General features: G+C 39.2%; 1 protein-coding gene across 4 annotated transcripts in view; it reads right to left on the bottom strand.

Moving 5' to 3' along the window:
* The window catches only part of AFF2 (ALF transcription elongation factor 2), a 334526-nt gene that overhangs the window by 11511 nt on the left and 304944 nt on the right, over nt 1-18071 (bottom strand). For 3 of the 4 annotated variants that reach the window (XM_051630068.1, XM_051630069.1, XM_051630070.1), the window contains exons 14-21: nt 17352-17491; nt 16748-16811; nt 13221-13357; nt 10291-10362; nt 9838-9931; nt 7001-7048; nt 6455-6504; nt 2472-2686 (exon numbers count right to left, since the gene is read on the bottom strand). In XM_051630068.1, the coding sequence (XP_051486028.1) occupies nt 2472-2686; nt 6455-6504; nt 7001-7048; nt 9838-9931; nt 10291-10362; nt 13221-13357; nt 16748-16811; nt 17352-17491 (820 nt within the window). The remainder of the gene's footprint in view (nt 1-2471; nt 2687-6454; nt 6505-7000; nt 7049-9837; nt 9932-10290; nt 10363-13220; nt 13358-16747; nt 16812-17351; nt 17492-18071) is intronic. The other variant, XM_051630071.1, reaches the window with a different exon arrangement.

Genomic DNA, 18071 nt, shown 5'->3' with positions numbered 1-18071 from the left:
GACACTACAAGGATGGGGCCGCATTTTTATGACCATCTCTATTAGCTCATCAGGGACAAGTTCTTGGGCAAGAACTGTGATTCAGAAGACCACAGGAACAATGGGATCGATCACACACAAAAAAGAAAAAAAAAAAAAAAAAAGAAAAAGTGACTGGATCTGGTTTTGTTTGTTTGTTTAGTTGTGCTTTTTTTAAAAAAAGAAAATGCATTTTTATCCTAAACACATGTTTACTTGTGGGTTTGTGTTTGTTTGGGTTTTTTTTTTTTGTTGAGACCATTCTTATTTCAAGAGGGGAAAAAGAAAATTCAGTTTTTTATGATTAACTGACTGCCCAAACCCCTGAGAGAGAGAGGCCAAGAGATCTGCCCTTTACCTGGGATTCAAGGCAGAGGCTGGGGTTTGGACCTGTCCTGTTTGCTGCCATGGAGCATTTTTGAACTCACAGTGCACATGGCAGAGCTCTGGCACTGCAAGGGCCGGTTGAGCTGGCAAAGGTGGATTAGAAACAGCTGTGGGGAACAAGGGTCCTGTCCCAGCTAGCAAGATACAGGTGTTATGAATGATTTAAGAGTTGCAGGTGACAACTACTAAAATAATTAGAGCTAGGTTTCATGAAACATTCTAACATTTCTCATGTCAAAGCATCTTAAATATATCCTTCTGTAAATGGAATCAATTTACAGACAAAGATATGACAAAGACCTGCAGAGCACCACAGCTCTTATATATTTCCTTTGTGATGCCATTCATTTTTCGGATTGCAGGTTAATTGTTCTCAAGCATGCAACTTCAAATTGAGTATTTAATTAGAAATTAGATGTTTTTCCAGACAAAACATAAAGACAGACACACTACAGCATGTATGAAACTCTGATCTCTCTCCAACCGTTTATGAAATTTGAAGTAACTTGAACTTTCCATTCCCTGTAACAGAGCTCCAGTTTGTGAAACAAGATATGGAAGAACAGGGCACAACTTTAGATGTCTCCCTCCTGTGAGAAACCCTTATTCATGCATCCAGTCCCACTCAAGTCAAAGGGACTGCTCATCTGAATAAAGATTATTCCTATATGGCTTTGCAGAACTGGGTTTATTTGATCGTAAATCAAAATGAGAACAATGAAGAGTGTAGGGGGAAAAAAATGCAGTAAGAGAGTCAGCAGGTTTTTTCTCATCAAGCTCTAGGACTGATAACAGCAGTGCCTGGGTACATTTTCTGTCTGCTGGCTGACTGCCTGAGCTATTTTGATTCAATACCAAGTAGAACATTTAACAACTCCACAACACACAGGGCTAATTACAAGATTATCGCCATCTCTTTCTCCTATCAGAGCATCCTTCTGCATTCCTGCTGTAACATTCTGCAGTGCATTTGACAGGGAATCAGTTTCACATTTTGTGAAAATGGATGCAGCTATGGAAAAAATCCAAAATGACTGCAGTGCTACTAAATTAACCAATGTGAACAAAGACAAGAAGCAGAGGGGAGGACTGGACAGAACTTCTATTATTGTTCCTCATCCAGGGATAGATCATTACGACCCACCATTCAGACATAAAACTCTATAAATCTCAAGCTTAGCTTCTCTAAATCAGTGGAAATTTGCCACTGACATTAATGGGAGTAAGATCAAACTGCATACAGTGAGCACATTTGTCAGGAAGAGTCAGCCATCTGAAATCTCAGTATAATTTAAGAGAATGAGCCAATTCACGATGAGCGTATTTCCCAGTTAGGCTCTGCACCTCTGGTGTCAAAGAGAGTTTTGTTAATGATTTGTGTAAGCCCAAAGCTGGAATCTGAATAATTACATTATCATGGGGCAGTTCACAGCTGGCCAACAAAAGGCCAAATTTGTCCTTTAGTTACATCTCAGCCACTCCACTATACACAATATAACCCAGTCACAAACTGCTTGCCAAAACTCCTTTGAAACGACTGCGGTAAAGACTGACATGCTGTTGTTAGGAATAAACAAGCAGATTTGAAATCCAATCATAGAAGAGTCAAGGTCATGGCTTTCAGTGGACATCTCCTAATCGTACTCCCTGCATAAACACAACATCTACTGTTTGCTTATAATGCTAGCTAGCATTTTAATAGTCTTAAACCAGTTGACAGAGCAGTATGAAAATAACCTCAGTGCTCTATGAGAAACTGAAACTGTGAACGAATTCACAGACTCAAAAGCTCTCATCACTTGGGGCTCATGTTCACTAAATTATTTGCCAGCTGCTCTGATAACCTCATGTTCAGAGTGGTTACACTCCCCCCTCTGTGCTTGACAAGAGAATATAGGCTTTGGCTACAGTGGCCAGCAAGCAGATTTGGTCTGCTTGCTCAAGCTGTCACAGTTGTGCTCTTAGATACGGCGGTTCTGGGTCAAATGCCCAACAATGCCTACGAGAACAGAAAGAAAGCTAAAGCTGATGAGTCAAAGGGGACAAGGAAGAAGCCGAGTGGGCACCTTTGTTCTCCTTAGTCAGCTTGTCAGCCATGTCCCAGTGCTCGTAGCTCCGCAGGACGTTGTTGGTGATGTTGACGTGGCTGGCAGCCATGTGGTGGATGCGCTGAGGGATGGTGATGGTCCCCGCCGAGGAGGAGCTGGTGGTGCCCACGCTGCTTCCAGCAGAACTGATGGGAGATGGGCTCAGGGACATGGGTGATGGTGTTTCTGTGCTCCTGCAAGAGGTAAAGGGAGAGTGAGTCCCTCTTACACACACCACTTTGTTGCCATCCTAAATACACTTGAAAAATTAACTCCGCACCCCAGTCAGGGGAAAATGTGCAGTATTATCTCCTGGTTTAGTGAGAAAGGAGAGCTTATAAACTGTGAATGACTGAAAATAAAAAGGGATTTAATTCTCCCTACAAATGAACCTGTTATTTAAAAAAAACAAAACAACTATCATAAAAATAGAGCAATCTTTCAGATAAAGAAGTATCTCATAGCTGTAATGATTTTTCTACCTGCTGCCAGAAGCTGCAATGGCAGTTAGAAAACACTCAATATGCAATATTGGCTTATTATCAAAGCATTTTGTGGAAACCACAATGACAGTTTGCTGCAAATACAGTCACCACAATAAGTAAAGTGCAAGTCTTAAAAGCACCCTGCAGAGTAGTATTAGGAGCTGAGGGTACTGTAGGATTATGAATATCTCTGTAGGATTCTTCAAGACTGGCTATGGAGATTTGTTTCTAATTGCCTCCAGTTTATCCGCACAGTTTTGTAGAGAGCAGTGTTTTAACTTACCTACTTAGTGCAGCACTAATGTTCTAATATAGATTTTCCTTTAATTCTAACACCAGCAATTAGGAATCACCTCCTGGCTGCAGGCAGTGCAGAGGTCAGCACAGCAGGCTCATGTTTAGAGCTGTGCAGTGCTGAACACTCACATACAGCTATTCTCTTTGAAAATTTGTTTCAGTGAGCACGATTAAGGGTTCCAAAAATTTCTTCTTTTGCCCCCATTTGGAACCACTTACCTAAACAAATGCATTCAATTTGCTGTGGAACACACTTGAAACGCAGGGCTGAGGCGCTCCCGGCGCTCTCTGCATGAAGCAAAGACACCAAAACTCTCTGGATGGGGATGTTGCAAACCCGCCCTTGACAGGCAGCCACTGATGCTTCATGCTGTGCAACAGCATCAAGCTCACTCAGACTGATTATGGGCCTGATCCAAACCCCAGGATAGAAAGGCTCTTCCTCTTGGCTTTACAAGCCACCGTCAATGGTCCTGAACATGAAGTGTGGGCACAGACCTGCTGTGCTGACACCTTGCAGGTGCTGTAGGACAGGCTGCCACCACGACACAGCCTTGGGCTGGAAGGTGTTTATGGCAACAGCTTTTGCTGCGGATTTTCCAGCAGTGCCCTGATACTACCTGTGCTCAACAACAGGCTCCTGTGATATATTCTTTTTCCAGAGGTAGAGGCCACATTAATTTAGCAGCTAGTAGCTTTTTACACAGCTTATGTGTTACGGTTTAAACACGTCCTATGGCACAAATGTTTTATTTTAAAGTCTTTAAACATCCTGGTTACTTGATATGCCACAGTGTCTTTAATGCACAGAAGAGCTGAACTATACTAGATTAGGTCTGGAAGCAGTTAAAAATCATAAGTATCTGAGGAGATCAGGAGTATTTTGTTAGAGCCACTTACAAGAAGCTGACGCACTTCTACCAAATAAAGCACATTGTTCATTGGATTTACCCTGTTGTGCACAGCCATTATTACTGTGGTGAGTCTATTAAATCCCTCTATTTTGTGCTTTCTGTCGCTAGAGGTGGGAAACATTTCTGTAATGAAACCAGGGAAAATTTGTTTCATTGCCAGCCTGGAACACAGGCCAACTTTGTCAAGGTTCACAACCCTTTCAAACAAAAGTGGCCAGAAATTCCAGTAAACCAAGCTGAGATTTTTGATGGTTTGAGATCCCAAGCAGAATACACTTCATGGCACTGGAAAAGTTTTACTTTGTTAAAAAAAAATATTGAAGAATACCCTGCTGTCTCCTCACTCTGAACGAGGCTGTGATCCATCTCCAGTAGTGCCATACGCTGATGGTGTTTGGTGTCTCCTCTGTAGTGTGCGACTTCTCTTCCCATCCAGCACAAATTTGCAGAGGAATAAGGGGAAACTGTAGACAGAGTAGCCCTGGGGAAGGCACATGCTGCCAGTGGCAGCACCAGGCCCGTGACCATCCTTGGGTCAAGAGACACCTGAGATACATAGCAATGCTGAGCCAGCTGGAGAGCTTTTCTTCTGAGACTCCGGACAGAAGACCTGAGTGTGGACTGTGGTCTTTGTATCCTAGGTCACAGGTGTCAGAGTAACACTGTGACAACAAGGCCATGTCACATTCAGTTATTCTTACATGTCAAGTGCTTCCTTCTCTGACTACAAGACAGAGATGTGCACTTTCAGAGCTTTGCTTCCTTATCTCCAAAAGTAGTGGGAAGAGACTGACCAGCTGGGTGTTATGTTAGAAGTGATGCTGACCTGAATGCTGGGTTACTGCTGCCTACCATGTGGCAAGAATTTTCTCCTCCAGTCAAAACCGACTGATCCTAAATCCTGGGTACTAATCAGCTCCTTTAAATAGCAAGGGAGAAATCATCACCTGCAGAGCACACACTTCCTGGGGGTCTATTATAGGACAGGAATAAAAGGATAACTTCTGCTCCATCAACTTTTTAGGTATAAGTCACTTTTTAAGGAACAAATGACGTGTAATGCTCCAGTGGTCTATTTCAGTACTAAAACTTTATGTAAACCTTACTGCATTTTTATTGCAATACGAAGTTTCATTGACATATAAATGCCTTGAAAAACTGGACCATATCGAATAATTTAATTTAGTAGTTGCTCTTCCAATGTTAAAATACCTTTTTGTTTTTCTTTAAGTGATTTTTTTTATTTCATCACTTCGGTTTGTGTCACAATCTATACTTAAATATCTATATACAACCATATTGAGAATAATCTTGTGTATTGGGAGTGTGTGTATATCTATCTATCCCAAAACATTTGCATTATCTATGCCAATATTTTCCTTTGAGCAAAATGTTGGATTTTTTTTGGTTTTGGAGTGATTCAGAACAAAATCTGTTTGAAAACTTCAATTCTTTGTGTGCTAAACTTCAACACCTTTGACAGTTTTATTACTTAGTTTCCTTGGAGTGTCTAGCAGTAATTTATTCTTATGAACCACTAAAAATAATTGTTTTCATCTAGAATTCAGCAAAGTCAAATAAATAAGGAAAGAAAGGTAAAGTCCTTCTCCTTAGTTTTACTGTATCTGTATGCATGGCCAGGAGAAACGAGCAGGACAGCAGATCATAGCTGCATTACCCTGACTTCATATCTCAGCAAGGGTGTTTTAATGTTAGAATAAAGCCACTGATAATTGGTTGACTAAGTGCCTTCACATTTTCACCACTATTATGCCTTCAGTTTCATTTAACAGCACTTACCATATATCAATAAAATATTCATTGGTCCTTCATTACTGAACGAATCATTGAAAAATCATTGCAATGAAGGTTAACTTTACTTTGGCTTCCTGAAATGACATGGTACTTGCTTGCTAATTAACAGATATTTTTATGGCCTTCATTTGGCTTACAAAACAAACTGTCAAAGAATTCAGCACAGACGCACCATGGCTGATTTTAGACTTTTGAGGACTTTGCACAAAGATAAGGTGTTTCAGCTCTTCCTTCCACCCACACTCGATGGCTCACATGGGTACCTGGCAGCCCTAAGACCAGTTCTGTAGCCCAGAAGAGCATTTTTACCTGCTACATATTTGAAACATACCTGTAGCTCCCAAACCACTAAGTTATGGCCTGTCCTTTGCCTTTAGTGGCACCAAAACATTTCCCCCCCATCTTAGAACCACTTGTTCCCAGACAGAAGTAATCAGCAGAAAATACTCACTTTCCATTGCCGCCCCAAGGTGAGGGGGCCTGTGAGGCTTTTGAAGAATTCTGCAAGTACAAAACAAAAGGATAAATAAAGATGTCACACACACATGAATACTGATGACACAAGGCTCAACACTCCCTGTTCTCTTGCAAGAGCTACAGTGCATGTAGCAGAATAGCTCTGCACATCAGTCTCATAATTAAATGGCTGGTGGATGACGGGCAGGTTCCAACCACTAGCTTGAAAGTCACTTGATGAAAGAGTAAAGTTCCAGTAAAAGCAGAGGTAGTTCACAAAGAAGTGGTTTAATTACTACTGAAACTTACTCTACAAAGTTCTTCAGAGTGCAAATGACTTCTTATCTTTAGGGGGACCTGCAATCTTTTAATAAGAAACAAAAATAATTTGGGCTGGTGCCTTAATGAAATTAATCCCTCCCAAGTTGCAAGGGAAAGTGGTTTGGGATTCAGAGAGTAGTAGAAATAAAATTTCTAGTAAGGATCTGCTTTAATGCCCTTGTTTTTATGTATTTTATTTGCACAAATTGACTTTCCTTACCTGCTTACTCATTCTGCCTTTCACGTCTGTGTAGCACCTTGTACAACCCTGTACAAAAAGATTGCCCAGCAACAATAAAGCTCAGATTTTTCCAGTCTTGCTCAGGCTGGGTGGCATCTTAGTTCCCATAAAAAGCAGTAGTATCAGTGCTGAAGCTATCTTTGTGTGCTTTCTGAAAACAATCACTCTGAGCTCCCTTGCAAAGAAGTCAGCAACCACAGTGAAAATTCAATCAAATTTTACAAGTTCTCTGCAAAGTATTACTGACATTATTACAGGATTCTTCCGGTTACTGCAATTGCTATTTTGCATGTGAGGCACAGAGACTGAGCGGAGCACAGAGCAGCTCAGGGCATGGCTCAAGGTCTAACTCTGGGAGCAAAATCCCACTCTTGCCTTTTAAAACAGTTAAACTTGCCAAAGCAGTAACGCTGCCCAAACCACAATACTGGCCTTGCATGTTCCTGCACAGCGTGTCACTGTGGTTCATGAAAGCTGTGAGCATGAAATGGACTGTTCTGCAGGACAGAGTATGTGTAGTGTCTGTATTTGCCACCCACTCATCTGTAAGATCCTAAACACCTCTGGAAAGTCTTCAGGGATGAAGACACAGCTTTGATGTTAGTTTCTACTGCCTGGGGATTGTTCCTGACAGTATCTGGAGACAAATACTCGATCATTAAGAATAAGACTATATCTGAAGGTAGTTATTTGACAATGAATATATTTGAAATACTTTTGCCAGTGACTATTGACAACACATTTTCAAAATCATAAAAACTGTCCTCAAACTTTTAGGTGAAATACATCAAAGGATGCCACTTTAGCTCATCTTAAAAAGCTTGATTTCTATTTTAAATTTTTTAATTTATAATTTTAGTTATATTTTACTCCAGTTGTCTCAAAATTTCAAAAGTACTTTTGTGATTAATTGGTTATTTTCTGTTTTGAAATGTCAAAAAAAAATAAATCAAAATTTAATTGGAAATTAATCAGAACCAGTTCTGTCCACAAATGGTTTCAATTTGGACAAAGTGGCATTCGTGAGGAAAAATAAGAAAAACAATTTAGCTGAAAAATTCCTCTCCAGCTCTGCTGTAAACAGGGGGCTGCTTTTCATAGTTAAAATTGTGCAAAATTCTGAATACAACTCTAATCAAATAGTTAATCTATTCCATTTGTATTATGGATTCTTGCTAGTGAACAGAGAACACTGTGCAGCAATACAAAACTAATTCATAGCTAACAGCTCCCTTTCTTCTCCTCTCCTATGCCTTTACTACAAAAAGATCCTGACCATATAATCTGTGTACACTCCAACACTGCTTCCAGCCCTGAGTTACAGTGCCCATAGCATACACACAGAAACACTAGCTGGAATACTCAAGTTTCATCTCGATGCCTAAATTCCTGATTGGTCTATTGTATTATGTTTTACATTTTTTTCTTCTTTTCATTTACATTAAAAGACATTTTCTGTCTGTGGATGCAGTAAAATGGTCTTATACTGGGAGCAGTAATATGTTCCTCATTATACCTATTTGCACAGCTAGAGAAAGTAAAGTGGCTTAGAGGGAAGAGAGAACCCCCCCATCCCCTTCTACTTTTTTTAAGAAATCGTTACTTTCTGCAGGAAAAGTGTATAAAATTATTTGTCTCATAACCTTTTTTTTTAAGAGACAATCTACATTCACCCTGGATGAAATCTGAAATGGATGGAATACATTTAATGAAAATGCTGAGGTTATCAATGTGTCCAGTTCTAATTTAATTTCTTGTGCCAACCCCTGATTGAAATCTGAGTACAACAGAGGCCCTTCTAATGACTTCAAGAGCCTCAATTTAAGCAGAAGATCAGGAGTAACATTATTGAAGTTACAGAGATAGACACACACAGAGGACCTCAGGGAAGTCAGGACCAAGTGGTGGTTGCTACCATAATAGTACTGGAGTTTTATAGAGGAAGGACCATTTAATCACCATTTACATAGAAATATGAAAACTGCAGTGTTAAAAGTTGTATTGGTTTGCAGTACTAATATGTCAAAGCGTGGAACAAATTTACAGAGGCTGAAAAAAACCCAAAGCAACCAAAAAAGACTGATGGGCTGACACACCAGTATAATTACATAATTATAGAATAATATATAGTAATAAAGTACAAGAATTAATGTATGCTTCAAAAAGCATTAACCAGTAAACCATAAATATCAAAACCTTGGCAGAGCTGAAGAAAGATTGTTTCTCTCTTTATTGAGGAATGGCGAGTACTTGTCATTCTTACACTGGGTAAACAGCATTTGACAAGGTAAACATCACCAAGTCACGACAATCAGCTGCTCTCCACTTGATCCAAGGTAAAGGCAAACTTTCAAGATGTAGATAAGGCAATTTGAAGTTCCACAGAAATAAAAAGAGAAATCTCCAAGTGTCCAATAAGCTTCAGCAAATCTCACTGAATTTAAAATCTAAATTTAACTAGCTAAAGCCTAAAGAATTGCTTTATTATGGTTCATTGGGGGTCAGCTCATAATCACTTGCACATTGAAATCTTGAAAGAATCCGTTTCCTTTTCAGAAACTTGCATAAACATTACACGGTGTTGAGAATAATGTTATTTTAGTAGACTTGTTGAGTATGTTCCTTTGAATCAAGTGACTAATCCAGAAATCCCCCAAATCACTTCTGTCCTCACTCCCTGGAAGCCACCCTGCCTGCACTTCCCAGAGGAAAGGTTAAATGTGGGAATTTTAAGTCATGCAGTTATACTTGTGAGAGCTCTCAGTGCTGGTATGGATTTCATTTCATATCTGTAAATTAAACAGAATAAAAATTACCTTAAAATATTCCATCAGAGATCTGGAGTACTTCATAGCATGGTCCTTCTTTAGTTTAAACATTCTCAAGTAGAGAAGTGATAAGCATCGGTAGCTGTGGTAATTAGGAAAGGATTATGTTAATGCCATTGCTTAATGAAACCTATAAACTGTAAAAAAACCCAAATGCTGACCTATATTTTGTAGTTTCTGTTCTAAGGTTAGATTTTGAAACATAAGCAAATGGAGAAATAAAAAAAAAATGGTCAAAAGCATTAAAATCCCATCTTGATAACAGTATAAATTAGAAGAATAAATGTTTAGTCAGCTGCTGAAGAAATCCATTAGTTATCCTTTAATAGTTTAATGGAAAACAAGAATAATGATCTTCTTTAAGCTGCTTAAGTAATTCAGTACTTTTAAAGTCCTCCTTAAGATTTTAGCTGCTTCTCTCATTGTCGCAATGGGACTTACCATAAAACTGCTAATTTCTTGTCCCCTTCTGTGGCAGAAGAGCCTGTGAAATTCTTGAGTCTCATTGCATACCTTGTCAGAAAGGTGAGAAGAAATTGAGAGTTAAGATGTTTCCTGGAATACTAGTGACACTCTGAAAAATAACAGCCATACATAAATATTCTTCTCTGACAGCAACAGTTAATATTCACATTGTTCTGTAATGAAGAGATCGATGTAAAATTCAACAGAAAGCATCACTTAAAATCTGGAGGGCTGAAGTAAATCACCAACCCATTTTCTGGGCCAATGAGGTGAACTATTCTTGGGCATATTCATGATATTATATCCAGCCATCTAGGCTGAGTCCTGCAAATATTTGTGATGAGTGTTGGCTGGAAACATAAGCTCTTGGCCCTGTATGTACTGAAAAGTACAGTAATATATAATAAAGTTTTGCATATAATACCTTGGGCTTATTAAATAATTGGGCTATTTAAATAATACCTTCAAAATCCTCGTAAATGCTTCTTCAAAGCTTTAGAAATATTGTATGTAGAAAATTCTTTGAAATAAAATAAAGGTCATGTTCATAGCTTTTTTAATTCCTGGGTCCATTAATTTATGAGCCTTGTGTAGTTGGCCTCCCTACTCCATTTAATTGCTGCTGTCCAGCATTTGGATGATCAAAGATCGAGTATTCCTACCTCCTCTCTATTTTTTCTTTTTTTTTTCCTTTAACTGAGCACACTCCATTCCATGCATTTAGTCTCCTGAAAATCAATTCATCGCATAAAATCATTGTTCTGAGCCCTAATGCAATTTCACAGGTACTTGTGTTAGAATAAGTAATAGGGTTCAGCGTTGCGTAAGAAAGTTTTAAGGTATCCAGGCAGTCTTGATGAGTTCTCATTTACAAGGAGGTAATGGAGTGCAGGCAGGCAGTGCTGCTCTCCCTCTGCCTTCCTCCCTCCCACCACCCCCATCCTCAGCCCTCAGCTGGAGCACACTCCTGATGTGCTTCCTCCATGTCCTGCCTCGCCTACTCTTTGGTACTGTTGTTCCAGTCCCACTGAATAAATCTGATCAAAACCAGATTCACGGCTCAGTGTTACATTAGGGATTTTACCATTACCATCAACTGAAAACATCTTTGACAGTCAGATCTGATATTCCCCGTGTCTTTGATACTCCACTTGCTCTCACAAATAGGTGTCTGATGCAGATACTCAGGACAGACACAGCTAATGCAGAAGGGGAAGATGGTGCCTCTGATGAAGGGAGGAGTAAAAGTGAGAAAAATCTCCTTCTATTTCTTACCTCACAATAAAAATCTTTGTTAACATTAGGAGCCACACTGAGAAAGTGTGTGTACTTAGCTGCAGAGTTAGTTTGTGCATTCAGCACCCTCTGTAGCCCACAAGAATTGTCTGTTTGATCATGGATTTTACTGAACCTGTACCAGCCTGCTGCTCACCTGGGCAATCCCCTTTCTTCCCTGCCTGACCACTGACAGCAATTAAAAGGGACTTTCAACTGTCCATGTGCTTGTCTTGAGAAATAAAAATAAATGTGGGCTCCTTTAAAGAAGCCCTCGTTTCTTTAAAGAATATTTCCTTAGCTACAATGTATCCTGCCCTACAACTGTAATTGTGTATCACAGGACACAAAGTACTGAACGGGCCATTGTCAGTGCAGGAAGAGGTTCAGCACCATGGGGCAGAGGTAATCAGCTCCTTTTCTCAAGCCCTCTGCTCTCGAGGGCTTAACTTGGATTTTAAGTGTTGAGTGAACATAACTTTTTTGTTGACTAATCTCTTTAGATTTTCTTTTTTATGAAGTGTAGAATGTAAACCCATGTTTTTAAATATTTAACAGGCATATAATTTACCTGAGACTAAGAACTTCTAAAGATTTGATAAGTTGTATTATGTAAATACCTACTCATTAAAAATGTAAAACATGCATTATTTTTGGCAGTCCCAAATAGCTAATCTGGCATGTTAAAATCCTGCACGTTACAAAAAAACCCACCTTTATCATATTGAAAACCAAACATTTAGGGTGTGATTTGCCTCCTTTACTTTCTCTTGTGTAAACTGCCAGTAATTACACTGACATTAATGGTGTTATTCCCAGCATACACTGGGGAAAGCAAAGCTGCATCACAGTGAAGAGGAAAAATCCTGTTCTACTTACAGGTAAGATTTAATCCTACTTGATTTCACTCTGATAATTTGTGCAAGTAAAGCAAACAAGCCCTTAGTTTCTCAGGAGACCATTATTGCTACAGAGCCAACACTATGGAATAGTTATAGGAAACAGTAGTGGATTTTAAAATAATAATTCAGACATTTTATTAGTAAGTAAAGGTGCTCTCATCCATATTGTAGCCTACAAGTCTACAAAACTGTATTAAACCTAATTCAGCTGGTTCACATTTCTTTAATATTAAGAATTATACTTTTTTAAATGCAATATACATGGAAAGCTTCCTCTCTGCCTATGATCTGTGCCAAGTTTCACTGGTTTTTTTTTCAACAGCCAAGTTATAAACCTCTAAAAACAGGGTTTGTAATAGAAATCCTGATAGACTCACTTAATGTTTTGAATTATAAAACTACACCTTTTAAAAGACAAGTGTCATTGCCAAACAGTGAAATTACTATACTTTACTTCCACCCACTACATTTCAATTTTAATTTTATGAATATTGCAAATTATAACCTCGCATTATAACCTCTAAAGGGGATAATTTATAAAAGCAGTGTCCATCAATTATAAATTTTCCATGACATTAATAAAATGGCAAGAACTAATTATGATGACTTCTGAGATGAAGATGCCTTGGACAAATCATTAATACGTTGAAATGGTATTTTTTAAAACATAGCAGGTTCTAATTATGACTGAAATGAGATTATGAAAATGATCACAGAAAGGACATTAACCTGATGAGTTCCACAGTCTCTGAGTACATGGTGTATGGAGATTTAGCTTCTAAAGGATCTCGCTCCATAGCATTCCCACACTCGATGAAGGAGAGGGCAGCATCAGCATAATTCACTGCTTTGCCAAACTTCTCCAGCTGAAAGAGGAATGACACCGTCAAGAAAATCCTTCAGCTCTAATTTCTAGGTAGACAGATCATCATACAAAGCAATATGAGCATTAGGATGAAAGCAAAGTGACGCTGATAGTTAAGAATTAATTCATACAGTCATTAAGGCAGGTTCTAGGTTTTTATCAAATCTTTTCAGGTAGTATCAAGCCAGATGCTCCATAAAGGAAAGTCACTGTATGTCCATTTTTAGATACCAGATTTATGGATTTACCCAGGCAATGAGGGACACTGAGCTCATTTGAACAAATCCATATTGTTCCTCGATATATGAACTGAATTTGAATGTCACTATGCAAGGGTTAAGTAACAACTCCAGGCCATTTGTCAGATGTCACATTCTGTGTTAACTGTTGACCAAAAAAAAAAATCTCATCACTTAGGTGATGACTGAAAGAGCAGAAAAAAAAAGGAAAAAATATAGCACTGCTAAATATTTTATTTTATCAGGATTTTATTGCAAAAGGTTTTAGCTCTCTTAATGGTTGTGATTAAACTGACTTAGACATACTGATTTCTTATTTTATGTGTAATGAATACTATATATGACACTTTTATAGTAAGTATTTTATAACAGTATTTAACATTTTCAATTTTTGATAGCTGGATGTAAGAATTCTACTAATGTGACGTTTGATATAAGATCTAATGTACTTGAAATAATTTAAAAATTTCTTTGCATGTCTCTATAAAAATATTTTTGAAAAATTTCTTTGCATGTCTCTATCAAAATATTTTTGATGCATCTGCTTATGTTTGCCATTCACAAACTGGAAGCCTACCCTAGCAACATACTAAGCAGAACATCTAGTATTGGGTCAAGGTAACTGTGTATTTGCCTTTGTTGCTACATGTAAGCAATCCTTATAACCAGTTCCCTCTACATGCCCTTAATTTCAAGTTCTGTACCTGTGCATTGATAACATACAAAGCCTTTGTATAATCAACAGGTATGACCTGAATGATCACAACAGGGGAAGTATTTTCAAATGTTTTCTCTCTATTCCAATGGCCACTTCTCAGCATGTTCTTCAAACTCCTTGCTTCAAGTCTTCCAAAGATAACTTTTTGTGTTATGAAAAAAAAAAGGAATAAAGCTGCAAGCAGATTTAGTGCAGGCACACAGTTTGAGCCAGAAATGGGATTCAATCCTGCCCTTCGCTCCACGCTGACTGGTGGAATTACTCCAGCTCAGTCATGAGTACAGCAGGGTCTCCAAGATCTCTTCCATATGCTTCCACTGCAGCAGCCCATCCAAATGAGCAGATTCCTTACTGCTGTCCCAGGATGGGTTTTCCTGGGCTTGCTCCCATAAGATGCAGAACGCCCTGCCCTTCACCAGAAATCGATTTTCCGTACAAGCTCACAAACAGCATTACCACAAATCTCATTAACATTTGCTGACACATTTTGAGGTCATATGCATTATCTTTCTAGCAACTGCAACACATCTTTCAGTGCTGTGTGTGCTTTGTCATGTCAGCACCGAGGAACCAGAAGCAATTGTTTCCACAGGACAACTAATACTATGGGATTGCACAGCAAATGTGTAACATGGAGATAATTTGTGTGCAGCTGTATTGGGTGGGAAAAAAAAGTTGAGACCTAAATAGCAGAAAGAAAAAGCAGATACTTTGTTCACGGGTATTTATGTCTGCCAACAAGTTGTGTCCTAGTGGATGGCCTCACATTCCCACAAGAGCACTCGGGGTGCCAAACTGCATGTGACAGGCAAGGCCTGCCTGCAGGCAACAGCATGATGTGCTGTGCCTGTTCCTCTTAGTTCTGCTTGAGAAACACTCCTGATTCCGCAGGGGACAGTCAAAGGTAAGAGAAAAGGAGACAGGTCAACACTTTCTGAGTGAATCAGGCTGTGGAGGAAAGTGGGCTCACATAGCACGTTGAGATCATCAGGAGCCTGAGCCTGGTAAATATTTGCCAGTGTGGAGCAGGCGTCCCCGTGCCAGAACCACATGTATTTTCTTTAAAGGTCAAGTGGCTGTGGGAGGTGGTGTCAGTCTGCTGCTGCCAGCCCTTCCCACCAGCAGATGCCAGGGCTCTGTGCTCTGCTGAGCTGGGCTGCAGGAAGCAGTGCGGGTCACCTCCTGGAACTGGGCAGGTCAGGAGGGACAGCTACTGCCTTACTGACACCCGTGGCAGGTTGCCAAAAGCCTGCACCCACCTTTCACAGAAAACACCTGGTAACACTGTGCCCCAAGTCTAAAGGGAGCTTGAGGAGCTGAAGTAGACAGCTTGACATGTCACCTTTCCTTCAGCTTACTGACAGCACAGGGGAAAACCGATTTTTTATACATTTTTTAAAAAACATAGCATGCAAATATTTTGGGCTTTTTTTTTTTTTTTTGGACAAACACTTATTTCCAAGCACAAAATCTCTGATGTGGAGTGATACAATATGCATGAATAAAACCCCATAAATAATAAAGTGAAAGGTGAATAATCACCCAGTTATTTTTCAGATGTGATTTTGAGGGGCAAAGTGAACAGCCACACCCCATTTTAGACAGCTTAAATAAATAGAGGAGCCAAGTCCCACTAACCCTGCCTCAATGAACTGCTGTTCTGTACTCTGTGTAGAGTCCCTGCCTAGGAAACAAGGAGCTATTAAAGGTGCCTTAGGGCTAGCAATAGCTTGGATTGAACAAACTATGATACAGTATAATCTGTCAGATTAAGTAGGTTTATCAAAATCAAAACACTTGGCAAGGCTGCATCAGTCTTACTGGAATTGTAGCTGGGCTAAAGTGAGAGAAAAAGCTTTCCCAGCACTGAACCACCTCATTGGAAGTGTTTTGGGGGGAAGAAGTGTTTTGAGTCTTTATTTATCAGCCTCAAAGCATGCAATAAAAATGAATATACTATTTAAAAATCAATTGTTGCAAATTTTTAACAATTGGATGGAAAATCATTAAAGAGTTTCACCACATGATAATGGGGTGAAGGGTGATTTGCCTTTCTTAACTTTCTGTTATAGAGTATTTCAACACTTTTGTTTTAGGCTCAAAGTGAATAGGAAAACAAATTTCAAAAGCACATCATCTTTCATGCAACTATCTTACATCCTCCATAAACAGCATAACTGTTGTTCCTCCTCAGATGAGATACCAGCTATTGTTAGGAGCTTCTTTTTTTCAGAGGGAATGACTTGTTAAAGGCTAGGAATGGTGCTCAGGGTTTGACTTGTGGATGCTGTGTTTATGGCACACAATCTGAAGTATACCTTAGTCAATAGCAGAGTTCCTTTTGCTTTCTGAGACTTTAGATGACATTCAGAATTTTTTAACACCCAGCTCCATAGTGGAAAGAGACAAAAAAATCCCCACTGTGATAACATACCAATGCATCTGCTTTATGCTTTAGCTTCTTAGCCTCTTGCATGTAATAATCCGCATTGTGAAGCCTAAAGAGACAAAATTAATTAATTCAACTCTTTGCTTCCATACATTTGGAGGAACAATGTTTGAGAAAATTGCTGACTGATTCCAAGAACAATTTTGACATATACACCCACTTATCTCTATAAACCTTAACCTGATATTAATCTGAAGCTGCTGTATGCAAAGATACAATGGGTGACCAGAATGTAAAATAACTAGCTGTAGAAACTGGCCACCCAAAGGACCCATTAATGTGTGCTGAACAGAGGAAAAGGAAAAATATTTTAAACTAATTAAGTAGAAGAAGTTTCCATCAGAGGAGCTAAAATAAAAAAATGAAGAAGAATTACTGTGAACCAACATTCACGATTTATCAACAGAGTCTTCATTAATCAATGACAACAGTTCATTTGTAAAGATTAAAACTGTGTGTGCCTTTGTGCAGCACTAAGCACACAGGTGCCCAGCACTAGCACTGTAAGACTCTTTCTCCAGGAGCTCTGCTTGCAGGAAAATCCCAACTACATAACATGCAGCTAGCACTGAGATCAAATAATACTTACACATCATCAAATGTAATTTTGGGTCTTCTGGGCTCAGAATTCCCATTGGAAAGTGTTGGCATTGCAGACCAGATGTCTGATTCTAGATGGCTAGTGTCAAGAAGGGTGTTGGCTGTTAGTGTATTGTGAGATTCTTCCTCCTAGAAAAAAGGGACTGCTATTAACTCTTCATAGCACAAACACCCTCCAGCAACAGGAGTGGTCACATCCACACTCCCCACCCCAGCCACATGCAAAAAAACCCAAACACAACCCCAGCAAACAAAAGCTTAAAGTACAAAGTAGCACTCACATATACCCAACAACACCCAGGCTACTTCACAAAACCTTCCATCCCTTTTAAGCCCATCAGGTTAATTAGGCAATATGACCCCTCACCTGAACTCATTAACTCACACCCTTAGGTGAAGTCAGGCTGGATACCACAATATTACTGACTAGAGACATTGGTTAAAGCAAGGGTGGGGAAATCTAATGCAGAAAGGCTGGATGTAAATGCAGTGTCATTTAAGGTGTAGCACACTAATATAACCTTTTTTTTCTAAATTATTATTAGCTAACTGTAAGGTGTTTGAAAAGTCTGCTCAGATTTCAGCAAGGAACAGTTTCTTCACCCTTGCTGCACACAGCAGAGAGAAGAATGGAAAGCAGAAGTCAGGAGTTGTGACTTTGCATTGATTAAAACCAGAAGCAAACCAGAAGCATTGAAATCAGGCAATT

This window comes from Apus apus, chromosome 12, assembly GCF_020740795.1.
Source record: "Apus apus isolate bApuApu2 chromosome 12, bApuApu2.pri.cur, whole genome shotgun sequence".
NCBI lineage: Eukaryota > Metazoa > Chordata > Aves > Apodiformes > Apodidae > Apus > Apus apus.
The sequence above is the reverse complement of the archived record's forward strand: the minus strand, read 5'-3'. Positions and strand labels throughout refer to the sequence as shown.